General features: G+C 38.5%; 1 protein-coding gene across 1 annotated transcript in view; it reads left to right on the top strand.

Moving 5' to 3' along the window:
• Positions 1–16,087, top strand: part of RGS22 (regulator of G-protein signaling 22) — a 61,742-nt gene that overhangs the window by 5,516 nt on the left and 40,139 nt on the right. Inside the window, exons 4-7 of the mRNA XM_019471059.1 lie at positions 7,051–7,272; positions 11,070–11,155; positions 13,194–13,359; positions 13,708–13,879. Of these exons, the coding sequence (XP_019326604.1) occupies positions 7,051–7,272; positions 11,070–11,155; positions 13,194–13,359; positions 13,708–13,879 (646 nt within the window). The remainder of the gene's footprint in view (positions 1–7,050; positions 7,273–11,069; positions 11,156–13,193; positions 13,360–13,707; positions 13,880–16,087) is intronic.

Here is a 16,087-nt window from a genome sequence, read left to right as displayed (position 1 = left end):
CCCCTTGCACCTGCTTTAGGATATCTGCCTAAATTCAAGCCTAACTACATAGTTTTTAAACCCAGGCCTCCTCCCATGTGCCAGATTGTTCTTAGCACAGGAATACCATCCTCTGCACCTTTGCTGCTTATTTGGAAACTATGCTTCAAGTTTTCCCCAAATCACAGGAGATGGAGCGAGTAAGAAGTTCAGCCTGCTTAGTCTCTGGGTCTCCTTGGACATGCACATATTTCAGGACAACTATTAGAGGCAAAAATTCTCCTTGGCCTCAGAGGGCTCCTCAGCCTGCAGTCCTGGCGCAGCTCAGCAGCTCTGAACCACAGCGATTGTCCAGGCACTCCTGACTGTTCTGGAAGCCCACAGAAAAGAGTTCACAGACACTCCTGAGTAAACAGTGTTTTACACTGGTAATCTTGGTAGATTTCCAAGATGGCACATGGTCTCTCTTCTATATATTTACATATCTTCATGAAAACAGATGCTCTATTAGCTATTTTTACCTGTAATGTTCCCATAATTGGTTTTATTTTCTCTTTGACCTTTTCCTGAGGATTTACCCTCTTCAGGATTAAGTTCTATTAATGCCTTGAGTTCTGTGGTTTGAATGCCTTATATTCCCCATTTCCTTCTCCTTCTCAGAAGGCTTCTACTACAACACCGCATTGAAATTTCCATTGCTTTATTCTTGTTGTGCTTATACGCTGTTGCCTAGGAACAGTATTACCCAGGTGTGCTAGTAGTTAGGCAACAAGTTAAACTGAAAATATTGTGTGACTTGATACAAGGAATCAGGGATAGCATATGCTTATTTTAAGAGACTGCCTCTGTACTGATTTATAATGCATCACTAGCATATGGAAAATTGTGTCACTGGGGACTTACTATAGCAGCAGCAGATTTTTTTTTTTTTGCTTTGATTTACAGTATACCCTTTAAGAGATCCTGTTGTTATAATAATATTCAGTACAATCTGACACAAATATCTAAGTACTTCAAAGATCTACATACTGTAATGAAGAATAGTTTGTCAAGAAAATATTTCTGAAAGACAAAATAATACAAAAAACCCCGTGAGGGCATTTGTTGCCAGTAGTACAGCGATTTCACAGTAGCAGTAACCAATTACATGACATACAAATGAGTTACACCTTCCTTAGTAACTAATCTAAAATGAAAGACTTAAGAGAAACCTTGGCCTGGATACATTTCCGTTTCTAGCTGGTCAGGAATCCCTAGAATTTGAATGTTTGATCCATGTATTTAAAACATCCAAGAATATGTTTAGCCAGGAATGAAAATTCAGAAGTCAGAATTCTTCATCCAGCTCAGTGCTGGAGGCCTCAGTAAGAAAGCGCAGTAATGTCAACTTGGTTCTCCTGCACTCTACAAGCTGCCTGCTACCCGTTCCACCCCAAGTCCGTGCTGGGGATTTACCAGTGATCCTGATGAAAAGACACTCCTCTTTGCGACCTTGAAGAGTTGCACTAGAGACAACAGAGCGACCTGCACCTCAGTTGAAGCACATTCAGGAGGTGGCACTCTTGGTGGCAAGTCCCTGGCTGTGGGTTTCCCTTGAAGCAGAAAGATACCAAGTGACCACAGTTTTATCAACTTCAGATTTGAAGACTACTTCTTTTGAAAGTCGTTCTCACTATAAAAGCTCTCCGCTCATAAAAAAACCAAAAGAGAATGAAGCAATTACGTCATCCCTTTTATCACATTAAACATATTCTCCTTTCCTTGCTTAAGGAGCACAGATGTATTAATAGTGCCACACAGAAAGAAGAGGCAGCATACTGTAGGTAGATTGCTTGATATAATTTTCATGCTTGTAGAAACTGTTGTGGTGTAATTAAAAAAAAATGATGCTAAATGGTCTAGGAAGACGAATACGGGCCAGTGTGCAGCTAACAGTTTTAACTTAAATGTGACTCTGCTGAATAGTCTGGGATCCAGGGTTTGATGTAGGTGATGATTCTGAAAACAATTAAAGCACAAGTAACAAAGTTTGGGCCAACTGGTCTTTCTGAAAACAGAAGTCCTGAAAACTGATGCTGTCAAGAGTAAAAACAGGCCTGATCTACAAGTAGCAGATGACGGAAAGGGCAGAAAGCAAAAAGCAATTCACTCTGCTGCAGAGTTCAGGCCATTCTCTGTTTGAAGATGGTTGTGGATAATTCAATGCATCAATTCAAGGCATCAATCCATGCTCATTAATTTCCTGTTGTCTTTTCTAAGTGTGTGGAGCGAGACTGCAGGTGCCAATACAACCTCCCTTAAAAAGGCTTTTACATCAGTAAGGCCCTACATGCATGTTATGTTGAGTCTTACCCAGGACTAAAATTTGTTTGATATCTTTGATATTCAAGGAAGCAAAAGAAGCTCTCCTGACCTTTTTCTTATTGATAGCAGGTTTACTCAAAATGCTATTCTCTCTTAATTAGATTGTGGTATGTGATTGTGACTTGTGTCTTACTCATCAACGGAAGGGAAATCCTAGACTCATTAAAGTTAAAGGGAAATTTGCCATTGACCATGTGCAGTGTGAATTTTCAAGGCACTTCCTAGAGCTGCTCAAATTTTGTTCTGGTCTGGACTCTCACTGACACTTATTTATGATACACACATACCCATCTTAAGGAACTTTTGGCAAAGCTCCTGGATGAGGTCTCTATTCTTTCCCACCCTTTCAGGGCCTTAACCTAAGAGGCGGCCAAGCAGCAGTCATTCTGTTTCTCTTGGGATCAAACTACATTACTTGGGGTGGGATGTGGTGAGCATATTTACACATTTGTTAAGTGTATCTGAAGTTAAGTATATGTGAAAACTGTTAAGGCAGAGAACAGTGAGATTTATATGTCTGATATCCTGGCAACATGGTGATGGATGCTGTTTTGGTTTCTGTTTTGGGAGGAGTGAGAGAAATTTGCCTTCCCTTCAGTTAAGTGTATAACTTTAGGTTTCAGAATTATGTATTCTATTTATTCTTCAGCTGAAACCATATTCAATGTGCATTTGACAGCTAAGATATGTCTTTGCTGTAAAAAATGTACATGCGATTGTTTGTTTGTTTATTTAATAGTATGGCTGTACCACAGTCTGAAAACAGCTTTTTGTTGCTTGCTTGGAGATTTTTTCTGAAGCTGAGATGACTACACTGAGACACTGGTCATACTGGCTTCAAGGGGAGAATTGCCTGTGAGTGAAACAGTTTGCAAAGTCTGTAGACTTCTTATTTGTTGGTATTCTCAACTCCTTGTTGATCCTATTTATTGTGCTAAATTGATAATGTATGAACCCCAAGCTTCAAGGCTCCTGCCAAACCTGGTTTATTTTTTCTTAACATCTTGAGGTATAATTTGGCTCTGGAGTTTTCCCTTTCTATCTTCAAAGGATCAAAAATTGGCCCAAACTAGAGAGAGAATGTAGGGAAGAATGCATTGATACTCTTAGTCTTTCATTAGTGTATTTTACTTGTCTGTAAAAAGCCAAAGCACTTGCCAAATGTGGGGTAAGAAAGACATTTCTTAGTATATTAGATTGGCAAGGATAATTTTTTCCCCTTCCTTTATAGCGTAGGCTATCACCCACTCCTTAACATAGGCATCTTCACTGAAGAGATTCCTTGTTATTGCAACGACCTAAAATAGGGGTGGTGCCATAAACCTCTCTCATTATTGTCCTGTGAAACATTGTAGGATTTTATGGCACTTGGTTTCTGTGGGAAAGGTTTTAAGTTAGCTACAGGGTATTGAGCAGGGGTTTTTTTGTGGCTTGTAATGTATGGGAATGGTTAGGCTGTTGTTAGGTGTTTTGCTCCAAAGTTTTTCACATACTGAGAGGGAAATGGATTGACTGATCCTCTCTGTCCTGTACTGTAACTGGGAAAATGTTTCCTACAAGAAATCAGATTAATTTTTTTTTTGTGTTCCCATTTGATTTTTGTGATAACATTATCACTTTTATGTTTGTGGCGGGGATGAGTTAAGATGGTCAGGACTTACCTTGTCTTTTATTATGCTTATAAAAACATTCTGATTTATCATTCTAGTTTTCTTAAGTAAGCAGCAAAATACACTTCCCCAGAAAGGCTTAAACTGTTCTAAAATGCTTTTATACAACACCTTGATGGGATGCTTTATCTGGTAGAATTTGGGATTTGTACAGAATCATAGATCACTCATGCTGGAAGGGGCTTTGGGCAGGTCTGTAGCCCAGCCTTCTGCCCAAAGCAGGGTCAATACTTTAGTGTTGACACCAGGTTGCTTGGCACTTTCTCCAGTTGGTCTTGAAAATCTCCAACAACTGATTTCATTGTCACTCTGGACAGTCTGTTCCAATGCGAATTGTCCCACAATTACCTTTTTTCTTACATACAGTTGAAAACTCCACTGTTTCAGTGTATGACCATGGTCTCTTGTCCTCCCACCAGGCAACCCCATGAAAAGCCTGGCTCTATCTTCTCAGTAACCTCCTTGTAAGTACTGTAAGACTGCTGTTAGGTCCTCCCAGAGCTGTCTCTTCTTCAGGCTAAACAAGCCCTGTTCCCTGAGCCTCTCCTCAAAGGGCAAGTGCTCCAGCCTCCGACCATCTCAGTGGTTGTCTGCTCAACTCACTCAAATTTATGAACATCCTTCTTGTACTGGGGACCCAAAACTGGATGCAGTATTCCAGATGTAGTCTTACTAGTGTCAAGTAAAGGGGATCTACTGGCTACTGTCTGACTGCATGCCTTTTGATGTTCCTGGGGATAAGTAACTACACCTTGGTCCAAAAACCAAAAGTATGGACTAGAACCACGTTTTTCAGTCAAGTATGTAGTGTATGAAGTCTTAATCTTCTTATCCCATGAGTGTATGTTCTTTTGTTCCATTAGTATATTTGTCTTATAAATGATTTGTAGTCAGACTCCCAAAATAGCAATACACTTTACATTTTAAAAATTGTCACTAGCATCTGTTTAACTACATTAAAGTTGCCATGCGTTTTCTGTTCAGTTAATTAGAATGTGTATTGAAAAACCTATATCTAGAGTAAGCTACAAAGGATTAAGTAAAAGTAGATGTGTGTGATAAACTAATGTTGTCTTTGCTTAGTTTTCAAGTTGAATAACATGGAACTAAAATAATCTGGTCATGTCTAGTCACGTAGCCCTATATTATGGAATTTGCACTTTGTTTGCTTTTTTCCGCAAGCAAGAGCATTTCAAATCCTGAGAGACTGAAGCACCTTGCTTCTTAGTGTACTTTCTTCTGTTTCCTTTTTAACAACATGAAAAAATAACTAAGGAGGTTATTAAGGTTGCACAGTTAGTCACTTAAAAGCTGGTAGCAGCCCAAATTAGGTTTGAAAGTAAATGAAATGTACACATAGCAAATTGGGAGGAGATTTGAATGAAGTATAGAGAAATCTACTACACATAAAAGCCTCTTTAAAATGCTGTTCAGTACATCTGGAGAAAAAACACTAAAACCTGCAGAGTACCCTGGAGAAAATTAATGCCAAAAGAGGCACAAGGTGTCAGAGAACAAAAACCAAGCCATGATTTCAACTGAAGTTAGGTAACTAAACAGACTAAAGCAATTCAATGCATGGCTTTGAGCAGTGACAGTCTGATGTCATAGGCACTAATCACACACTTAAAGCTCTCACATGCTACGTGCTTTGCCAGGCTGAGCCTCCACAGTGAGACATTATGGGATAAGTAGGGAATGTTGTAACCACATGTTGCAGCCACATGGTTCGATCTTGGGTGTTGCTCTACAAGATGTTGATCAACAAGGGGGCTTCAAACAGAAGCAACAAAATAGCTAACACTGACATGGTTACTGTGGACTGATATAAGTGTGAAGAATAATAAAATTGGTCTGTAATATATTTCTATATTGTATGTAGCATGTATTCAGCGTATGTAGTATGTATAAGAATTATGTCTATGTGTGTATATATGTGATATATGAAAAAGTTCAAGGAAATGAAAAATACAGTGCTTGAAAAAATAAAATAATCTTATTAAGTGCAGGGGAACGACAACTGTACAAACACCAGGTGGGATCGTGTCTGGAACGAAGCCAAAAAGAATTTTGGCACTGGGTCTGGATATGGCCAGGATTTTCTTCAGTTCTTAAATACAACACGCCTTCTTGTCCTCCAGCTCAGTGTGGAGATGCTTATATGCTCTGGTTGTATATAATCTCATATTCATAACTGTCAGGTATCCCCCATTACTTCTGTAAAATCCATCCATATTTTCCCGCTTCATTTCAAGTAAGAGAATTTGAAAGATAGTCTTTTAGGGAAGTACCTAATACCAGACCTGAAAAGATGAAACATGGCTCTGTTTTAATGTGTACATATGCAGTGGGTTTTTTGGAGTTGACAAAAGTTACAATTACATAGCTGACGTTGAAGTTTGGTCTACCTCATGTATTATACAGTATCTGACTGAACTAGTGATGTATAATAAAACTTACTACAGGCCATAGGTTTTGGTAGTTGTTTGACCTACAAGTAACAATATGGTGAAAAGCATTTCCTACATATGGAAATCTTCAGATTCATCCTCCTCGAATGCATCTCACATTTAAAAGGTTAGCTTCATTGCTAATCTTTTCAAACCTTGATTGTTTGTGGTAATGAATGGGAGAATAACACTGAAGATCTGATCCTATGGGTAAGTAGTCTCCTGCAGCACAGTTACTAAAGTCACTGTGAATTGTATATTCTAGACATCTGTGTAATGGATCTATTATTTGCATGTGAAAAAGAATGGTCTGTGATCTAGAATGAGTAAAATTCTTGACAATTAAGCATAGCTGAGACAAAAATTAGGAATGCTTTGGAAAGCTATACAGCAAAGAGACTAAAGAACAAGAATGCAGAAAAACTATTATTCCGGGCCCTAAACATAAACTACAGCAGGCAAGAGAAAGAAGCCTCATAATACCAGCTTGCATTCTGTAGGATGTTTCTATACTATAAAAATTAACTTTCTTAAATGAGAGAGTTCCCCTATTACAATGTTATAAACTTTCCAAACTTCTTTTGCAGACTTTTGCCCAGCCAGTTAAGTTTAACTCTGACTTTGGGGTTTTTGAAGTAGTTAATGATGCCCCACAATGCTTGGAAAGCCAGCTGAAAAAAATTCTACGTGATCAGAAACCTCCAAACTCCATTTATGATGTTCTAAGGAAAGCAAAGAATGATGGGCAGCTCTCCAAAATGCGCAGCGCTTCTCCAACCTTCAATATTGATCCAAATCACAACGCTATGGTAAGCATCTTATAGCCCCTGAGTTTATATTTAGATCTTACTGTAGAGATACTGGCAGTAGTTATTGTTGTGTTTGGCTTGGTAGCTTGGGAAAAATGTTAATTTATGTTAGGAAAACATAATGATGGGCCAAATTATGCCCTGCAATGCACATGTGTCTAGCAGACAAGTGAATGGAATTACACATGTAGATCCTGTAGCACAGAATTTTGAAGATTCTGTAGGTCAGGATTCAGTTGTGTGGTCTGAATACTTTTTAATATTAAAAGAAAAAATATTATGACAACAGTTACTTTACTAGTGATCCCTGGAATGTGCAAATTGACTGAAACTAATGCATCTCAGTCTTTCCTTATTAATTAATTTCCTTGTGTGGCTATGAGCTCATCTGTGGTCTGGCAACACATAAGTCTCTCTTCCATTAATTCCCAAAGGATTTACATGGTTAGCATCAACTGAAATGGCCAGAGAAAATAATCTTCGGCAACAAGAAAGCTAAATTAATGGAAAGATAGGTTGGATTTTAGAAAAAAATTGTTGATGCAGACTTGCTCAGACACTATCAATTTTGGTATTCTTACCTGTTTACTTTCAGGGCTTTCTTCAGCACCAAATCAGGCAGGTTAAAATTGGGAGTTGAAACACCATATGCACCTGAGAGACTACAAGACAGTATAATTAGTTGTGGGAGTTTACCTTAACAATAGCTTTGGAGGACAAAAAATATTTCACTGGAATACTTGGTTTATTCCTTTCTTGCTTACTTTGCATTGGTGTGACTGATGTGACTTCAGTTCATTTCATTCAAGGCCAGTCTAAGGTCTTACTACATTTTTAGAGGCGGCTGCTCTAAATTATGTCATAGCTGGAAAGCTGAGAGAAAATCAGGGAGTTGTAACAGTCTGCTGCTTTGCCCAGTATAAACTTAATGATTTTCAGAAAAGAAAACAGTGTTGAGAGAGGTCAAAAGGCAATGATGTTTAACAAAATGATAGTAATGTGACATCGCAATTATCTGCATCTAAACTGGACAAATGCTACAATAGGACAAGGCTCACAGGCATCCCTACCATGTTAAATAATTATTTTCACAAATACTTTGCTTGAAAGCACAGAAGCAGAAGAGCTATTCTCGATTACTTATTTGCTCTCAGGATTCAACTGAGGAAAAGTTGTGTGCTTGTGCAAGTGTGGCTAACATTGCTCTCTGGGATAACCTCACATCATTGCAACTGTGGATGGCCTTTTTTGACAAATTCAAAGCCATTTCACTATTACTTACATCTTTCATGTGGTTTGGAGCAACAGGGTTCCTGTATTATTTAAGAATACATTTCTTTCTCTGGGCCATTTTCCATAGATGGGAAGCATTATGGCCTTTTGAGGAGCAGTATGCCTCAGTACACTTTCTTGTCCTTTTTGGGGGAAAGGGTGATGTTTCTTCTTATTTTTGACTCCTCCTTTACTGGACAGGTAACCTAGATGCCTCATCCAGTTCAGCTTGGCATCTCAATGGCCTACAAAACAGCATGCCAAAAATTGTTACTGCAACTACACAAGGTGAAAGAAATCAGCTTCATTCATTGTACTACACTATGACTGAACCAGAAGAAGTCATCCCAGACCAACTGCATCAAGTAGTTCAGTTCAAATCAAATAGGGTTTGATCTTTCAGGCATCGGGTGATGCTGCCTCCTTTGCCCTGACTGCTTTCTTTACACTGACTGAAGAGATTGACAGTTGCTTTGAATATTACGCTGCTACAAAAAGTCACCTTGAGTGGCCATCACTGGCACATTACTAATGAAAATGAGCTATGATTGGAGAATCCTATTAGACCTTTCCGGCTACAGCCTGAATTTAAACACATCTTGCCTAAGAAATACACCCAGTGGTATTTTCCTCTGTATTTTACTTCCCTCTCAGATTGTTACAAATTTACAGATAAACAAAAGTTCTCTGCATGTGTGCATGCACACTTGCAAGTTATTGATATGGAGGTAAGTATCTTCTTAGCAATAGTCAAAATCAACTTGGCGTAAAATATATTAAAAAAAAACCCCCCACAGAGTTCGGTAGAATTGATCACAACTATGGGAAGAAACTGGCTGGCATCCCACATACCTTACTTCAGAGAAACCCCAGTTCAGCAAAGCACTTAAGTGTGTGTTTAACTTTAATCAAGGGAAGTTAAACACATGCTTAAACTTAAACACGTGCTAAAAGCTTTGCTGGATTGGGTCCCAGCAAGGCCTAAGGCTGACTGGGTAAGGAAGCTAACCAAGGTAACAAAACCCATCAGATTAAATGTAGCATCTTTCTCTGGGGAAGGGGAAAGAGTAGAGGTTCTTTCCTTCTAATAGTATATAAAATTTTGTGTACCAGCCATGTACAGACGTGAACTGTGAACTATGAATCACTCAGATAAAAAACTGGGCTGTGAGTCAGTAAATACATAAATATTAAATGCCAAAATAAAGAGACGATCTTCTGTATTTCAAAAAAGCTTGTCAGTTACCAAAAAGAGGCATACACTGTGTGGTTGGGAGTAATTAGTCTCCATTGCCACAAATTACATTGTATGAGCCACTGCCAACATAAGCTTTCCATATTTTGAAATATTTTCTTCTCTCTAAATGAAACCACCCACTTTCTGAGTAATTCAGATTTTTTAATCCCCTACAGATATATATGAGGCAGAAATAACCCTTGTCCCTAATGGAATATTAGCTCATGGAAAGAAAATTTAAAATGTAATCTACATGAACTGATTATTTGATATAGCAAGTAGCATCCATCCTTGCCCAAACTTAATCTGTTTTTATGGACAAGCGGAGTTACTGCATTCTTCCAAATCATCAGTCTCACCTTCACTAAAAGGAAAAATGCACCTCAGATAAATAAAACAGGTCATACCCTAAGAGTGGAAAATGTACACTTAAAAAAGTTAAAAAGTGTGCTCTGTGTCATTTCTAAGGGAAACGGCTATGGATCATTGTGGCCTATAAACAGAGAGCTTGCTCTCTGTGTAAGACTCCAGGCATAGTTTTTTGGTTAGCTGGCTCTGCGTAGCTTGCTGCTCAACACCTCCCTTCCACCCCCCAAACCAATCTTTGGAGGCACCTCCCTTTCTGCTTTGAGGAGGCACTGAGGCTTAGACCGCCTGAGGAGAAATCTGTTATGGGCCCGACTGATAATGAACGCACTTATGTTTCCACTACAAGAGTTACTGTGTGCAATGCAGTTATGCAATGCTCCAACATAAAAGCTGGAAAAGTGATAACTTATTGGCTTTTTATTTGTTTGATTTTGTTTTTAATATCCACAGCTCTCCCATTCTGGAAGTATAATTTAAGTTAAGGGTTTCTTACTCCTCAAATTCTTGAGGAAAACATGTAATAGTGGCTATTTATAAAACATGATAAAGTCAGAAAAATTAGCAGTTTCCTATTGCAGAAAATTTATGAGCATCTAATTTGCATTTGGAATTGTACAGTAAAAGCATGATTCATATACACATTATTTCTGAAGAAAAAACACCCATGATTTCTTTAAAAAGTTGTATTCTTATAGGTGAAATCAGATTTAGACCTTGTTAGCTGTTAATCGGAAAGTAAAGTAACTCAATTGTCCCAGCACGATTAAGGCTAAACTGGATAAAAAAGGTGATGTTCATTGTATATTTGTCTTCCTGAGACAATGCTTCTGTAGAAGGGGGACGGAGAGAATCAGTTACACAGCAAACAAAACAAGAAAGTCAAGAATTCTGCATATCTTTGGCATTTCTTTTTTCATAGTGTCTTGATCGAGAACAAGCAATTCAGTGGATTAAGAAAGAACGGCTTCCAGCATTTATAGAAAGCGACTGTTACTTTGAATACAGGTACTGCAATCTTTTATGCTGTCTCTCAGTTTTAAATTTGTACATTTTTCTCTTCTAATTCATCTTGACAGTACCCTTCATATGTTTTTTTCCACCTCCTGTCCTGTTTAATTTTAGCATTTTAGTGACCTGGATAAAGTAAAATCAGTGAATTTTTTCACTCATCATTCTGTAATTTTCCTTGACCATGAATTACATACTATATTACACCATTACAGAGAGAGTTAGAGTGGGTTTTGCTGATTTCTGAATCTCTGTTCCACTGAGATATCATGGTAGCAATGCATCTCTCTCTAATCAATATGGAGGCCGTATAAGTGAAAGATACGAATCCATGAAATCTATTTGGAAAAACCAGCCAGTCCTTTTTATTTCCATTATTAGTTTTGTATCTTTGGGCCTACGGTCAGACTTCCTTTTGCAAGGTTCTCTGGGGGATGCCATGGCATAGTTAGATGATTTACAGTTATACACTTGCTATACTTTTCCAGATGTTCTTTCAGCAGATGTTCAGGAGGTTTAGTGTGCTTTTTGGAAGGATCTGCCTCTGCATCCCTTAAGTTTGTGTTTAGAAGCTGATAATTGCAGTGTGTTTTAGGGGTCCTACAAGGAGAGGCAGCCTGGCATTAGGATTCACAAAACTCATGTTTGGCAATTGTCATGACAGACTAGTTACTGGGGTATGGACTTGAAAAATTTCAAAATATTTTTAACTTTCAATTCCCAAAGACTCAGGAGGTTTAGTGTGCTTTTTGGAAGGATCTGCCTCTACATCCCTTAAGTTTGTGTTTAGAAGCTGATAATTGCAGTGTGTTTTAGGGGTCCTACAAGGAGAGGCAGCCTGGCATTAGGATTCACAAAACTCATGTTTGGCAATTGTCATGACAGACTAGTTACTGGGGTATGGACTTGAAAAATTTCAAAATATTTTTAACTTTCAATATCCCAAAGACTGCACTTAAATTCAAGGGGAAAACTGTGCAAAGAATAAACAAACTGTGAAAGAGTGCTCCATTTTACCTTTAATAGCAGCCTGCTTTACATGTATCTGGGCCTCATGAAACACTAAAAATTTAATCTTCTGCTACAGCAAAGTATTTCCTTGATCAAGCAGAGTTACCCAAGAGAATTAAATAAAACTAACTTTAAACATGTGCCTAATTTCCATTGATATCAGTATTTTAAGTTGCTTTCCTGAATCAGGATCCAGATAGGCTGAGATGCTAAAGGGGAAACTTGCATTTAAAGATGAAGACACCCCAACCCTAGAATGAAATAGTGGGGACAAATGAAACTGGGCATTCAGCTCACGGTCATAGGCTCAGGCATAGGCTTCTTCTTCCCTTCACATGCACCTTGGTTGGTTTTGTACTGCTTTCTAGCTTAACTGAGTAAGTTCTGCCACAGTTCTTGAGCCCAGAGCATCCTCATTATTGCCATGTACTTCTAGGATTGCCTTTCCTGAACATTGGAAGGTTCACACTAACACAAGGTAGCACTGGAGTGCTGTTCAGTACTATGAAGTCCTCATATAGCAGCCAGCTGAACATGGTAACACCAGCTGCCCTGTTATCATCTGAAAGTTCAATTAGTATGATCACTGCTGTGGCATTGCTGCTGGAAGGTTGCTTGTATCAGGACCAGGAAATGCAGTGTCTGGTAATGACACAGGGCTTCTGCAATCTGGGAGAATAGTTCCATTTTAGCAATCAAAATATTCAAGGGCTTCTTGGCAGGGCTTGGGACTGCATTGATACATGCAAGATTATCCTGATAGAAATCAATTTTACTGGTAAAGCTTGATAATGCAAAGCAGGCCACCAAGCTGTGAAGCTGGTAGGCTATGGAATGGTAGTACTAGCGTTTATATATGTGACAGCAGGTGAGGGGTGAAATAACAAAGCAGATCATGAAGCTCCTTGTAGCAATTTATTTTTAGAGTGATCATGGTTTTTATTGCCTATTCTAGGGAAAAATCAACTGCTCTCTGACTAAAAGCTAAAGTTAACTATTTTCTTGTCACAACATTTAATTTCAGGCTAGCTAAATTGATATCACAGGTAGAATGGAGCAAGACTGGCATTAATTTCATTATAGATAGTGACTACTATCCCTGGATAAGGAAGCAAGACCCAAGTTCTCCCCCTCCTGAGGAGGATGACACTTCATTGACTATGAAGAAGTTCTGCATATCACTTGGCCAGGTAAAATAAGCATGTTTAGTGGGTGTAAAATCAAGCTAGATTGAATGCATTGGGTTAAATTATCGTAACCGAGGTCACAACCTAGTTGGACAACTGGTTCTCTGAATGTCCCTTATTTTCAAAGCTTTTCGTATTATAGAAGGTTGATGGGTTGTAATACAGCTTAAACAGAAGCTGTGTTACAAGTATGCTCTGCTACTGTCATACAGCTCTCTTCATTTGGAACTATTGTTACAGAAATCTACACAAACAGACTGCATAAAATGACTACAGACAGTAAGCCCTCTGCTCTCAGAAACAGTGCAATAAATAGGGAAATTTGAATTATTCTGACATTTGTTTTCCTAGGCTACAGTTTCTCAGACAAAGGATTGGTTTACATTAGCAAAACGAAGTGAATCCGTGAAAACTACAGATTCATTTATGCATCCTGTAGCTTCTAGTCAAATTCAAGATATTCAGTGTTTGCCTGGGCAGCATGAAAGAGACGATTCATTAAGCGAAAAAGATAGCCTTCTGGGTAAGTAACAGGGGCTCAGCCTTAGTATTTATAACACAGCTCTGACTAGGTGGAAAGAAAAGGCATTCCAAGGAATTGCTGCTAACTCCACTTATTACCTTCTGAGTATCACATGGTATCTTAGGCCTCAGACAGGGATTTCTTTCTTTCCATAGCCACAACATTAAATGAAAATTTGAGCCAGTAGCCAAGTAATTTTGTGATAGTAGAAGCCTCTTTTCTTACATATTTCTGTCTCATAGATGTCTGTAAGTTTCAGCTGAGGGTTTTTTTTCCCATTTGATATGTTTTGAAAGACTTTCTTGTCTGGATTCTTTGAGTATTTGATAATGTATGATTTGTGTTGCAGCCATCTTCTTAGGTTATTTATGTTGGGCACCTAAAGGCCTTTTGCGTGCCAATTTTTACGAATCTTATAGAACGTAATTGTTTGTGACACTCCTGTCTATCTGTCAAATTTAACTGAAATTGTCCAGCAGGTTTCAAAAGTACTGGGAGAGAACATACAGATGCACATATGGACATACCTGATTGTGTAGCTTTGCTTCTGCTCTGTAGGCAGCAGCAAGATGAACAGAGAAATCTCAGCTCATATGTTAGGGGTTCTCTCTCCCCCATTCTCAGAGGAAAAAGCAGCCATTCCACTTTGAGACTTGTACTGCTGGACCTTGGAGTCCGATGGCTGAATGGAAAACTGGAAGACGTGATAACTCCAGAAGTCTGTCTTCTTCCCCAAACCCATGAGGATCACCCCAGGAAATACCTTGCTGATGCATGGATTATTAATGAAGTTATTCAAGTCGCACTTGTTTGCAGCTCATGACTCTAATTTTTGCAGTGCTTTGAGCAGAGAGTTCACAAGTGCACCATTCTTGCAGAGCATCGTAATGTCGTGTAGCTCTGTATCACAGTGGGCTGGCCATAGGCCTATGGAAAGCCTCTGTGTCTCTTCTTTTGCTGCAGTTGTCCTGCAGTCAACAGCATTTTTTCTCAATGAATATTTTACATTTTCTCACTGAAAACTTTATTTTATAACATAGACCTTCATTTTACATGTGCTTATTACTCTTCTTTATGCTTATTTCGTGGGAAATTCAGCATTCTTTCAGTCAGAAAACTTTCTTTAGGCACAGTATTCACCTGGTGTAGGGGTCAGGCACTGGAAGCAATAAAGGGCATCAGCTAAGTTTCTCAGAGCCAGCCTGCAATTAGAAAGAGTTCAATAGCTGAAGGTATTTACTTGGACAATCCAGTTTGAATTCCTTGCTCACTGCTTCAGTTGGATCAGGGTTATCAATTAATGTCTTGAGCAAAACCCTGAGCCACTTGGCTTTTGATTACTCAAGAGATGTGTATCTCTCTCCCTAATTCCTTCAGGTCCTGTGAAATCATTCTTCATGTTTCAATTTCACAGAACTGTGTTGAGAAGCTGTAATTTTTCTTTTTCAAGTGAAGACATTTGAAATAGTTTAGAAATAAGAAAAGCTATTTTAAATCACGCTGATTTTTATATTAATGTCAACATATTGTGCCGTATGTACTTACACATGAAATTATGTAAGTGCAGAGCAGGGAACCTCTATGCCATGTTCCTAACCCAAGTGTCTGTCTGTGACAGTGGCCCGGCCAGCACTGGTTAGACACAGCTTATTTTCGGAGGAAGATGGAACGAATGTCTAACTGCCATTGCCATTTATTGACTAGGCCACCATAGGGGGTTACACAGGCTGGTAACATTACAAATGTGAATTCAGTGGATCTGAGAGATTTAGCCCTTTTCTATCACTGTCTGATGTAGTGTATGTGCTCAGAGATTACAGCACTCTCCTCACTGACAACATTTTTGCCTTAGTGATACAATTGTGTATGAAAGCCTACATCTTAGCTTTAGGGAAATACAGAAGATTCAGTTTATTCTATAATTTAAACACTGGATTGATATCAAGATATTGTAGACCCACAACTGATTTAGCCCTTTTCTATCACTGTCTGATGTAGTGTATGTGCTCAGAGATTACAGCACTCTCCTCACTGACAACATTTTTGCCTTAGTGATACAATTGTGTATGAAAGCCTACATCTTAGCTTTAGGGAAATACAGAAGATTCAGTTTATTCTATAATTTAAACACTGGATTGATATCAAGATATTGTAGACCCACAACTGAATTATGACTTTTTTTTTTTTTTTTTTCTTTAACATTTATAT

Source organism: Aptenodytes forsteri, unplaced genomic scaffold (genome assembly GCF_000699145.1).
Source record: "Aptenodytes forsteri isolate BGI_AS27 unplaced genomic scaffold, ASM69914v1 Scaffold208, whole genome shotgun sequence".
Taxonomy (NCBI): domain Eukaryota; kingdom Metazoa; phylum Chordata; class Aves; order Sphenisciformes; family Spheniscidae; genus Aptenodytes; species Aptenodytes forsteri.
This window is presented reverse-complemented; position numbering and strand designations above follow the sequence as displayed.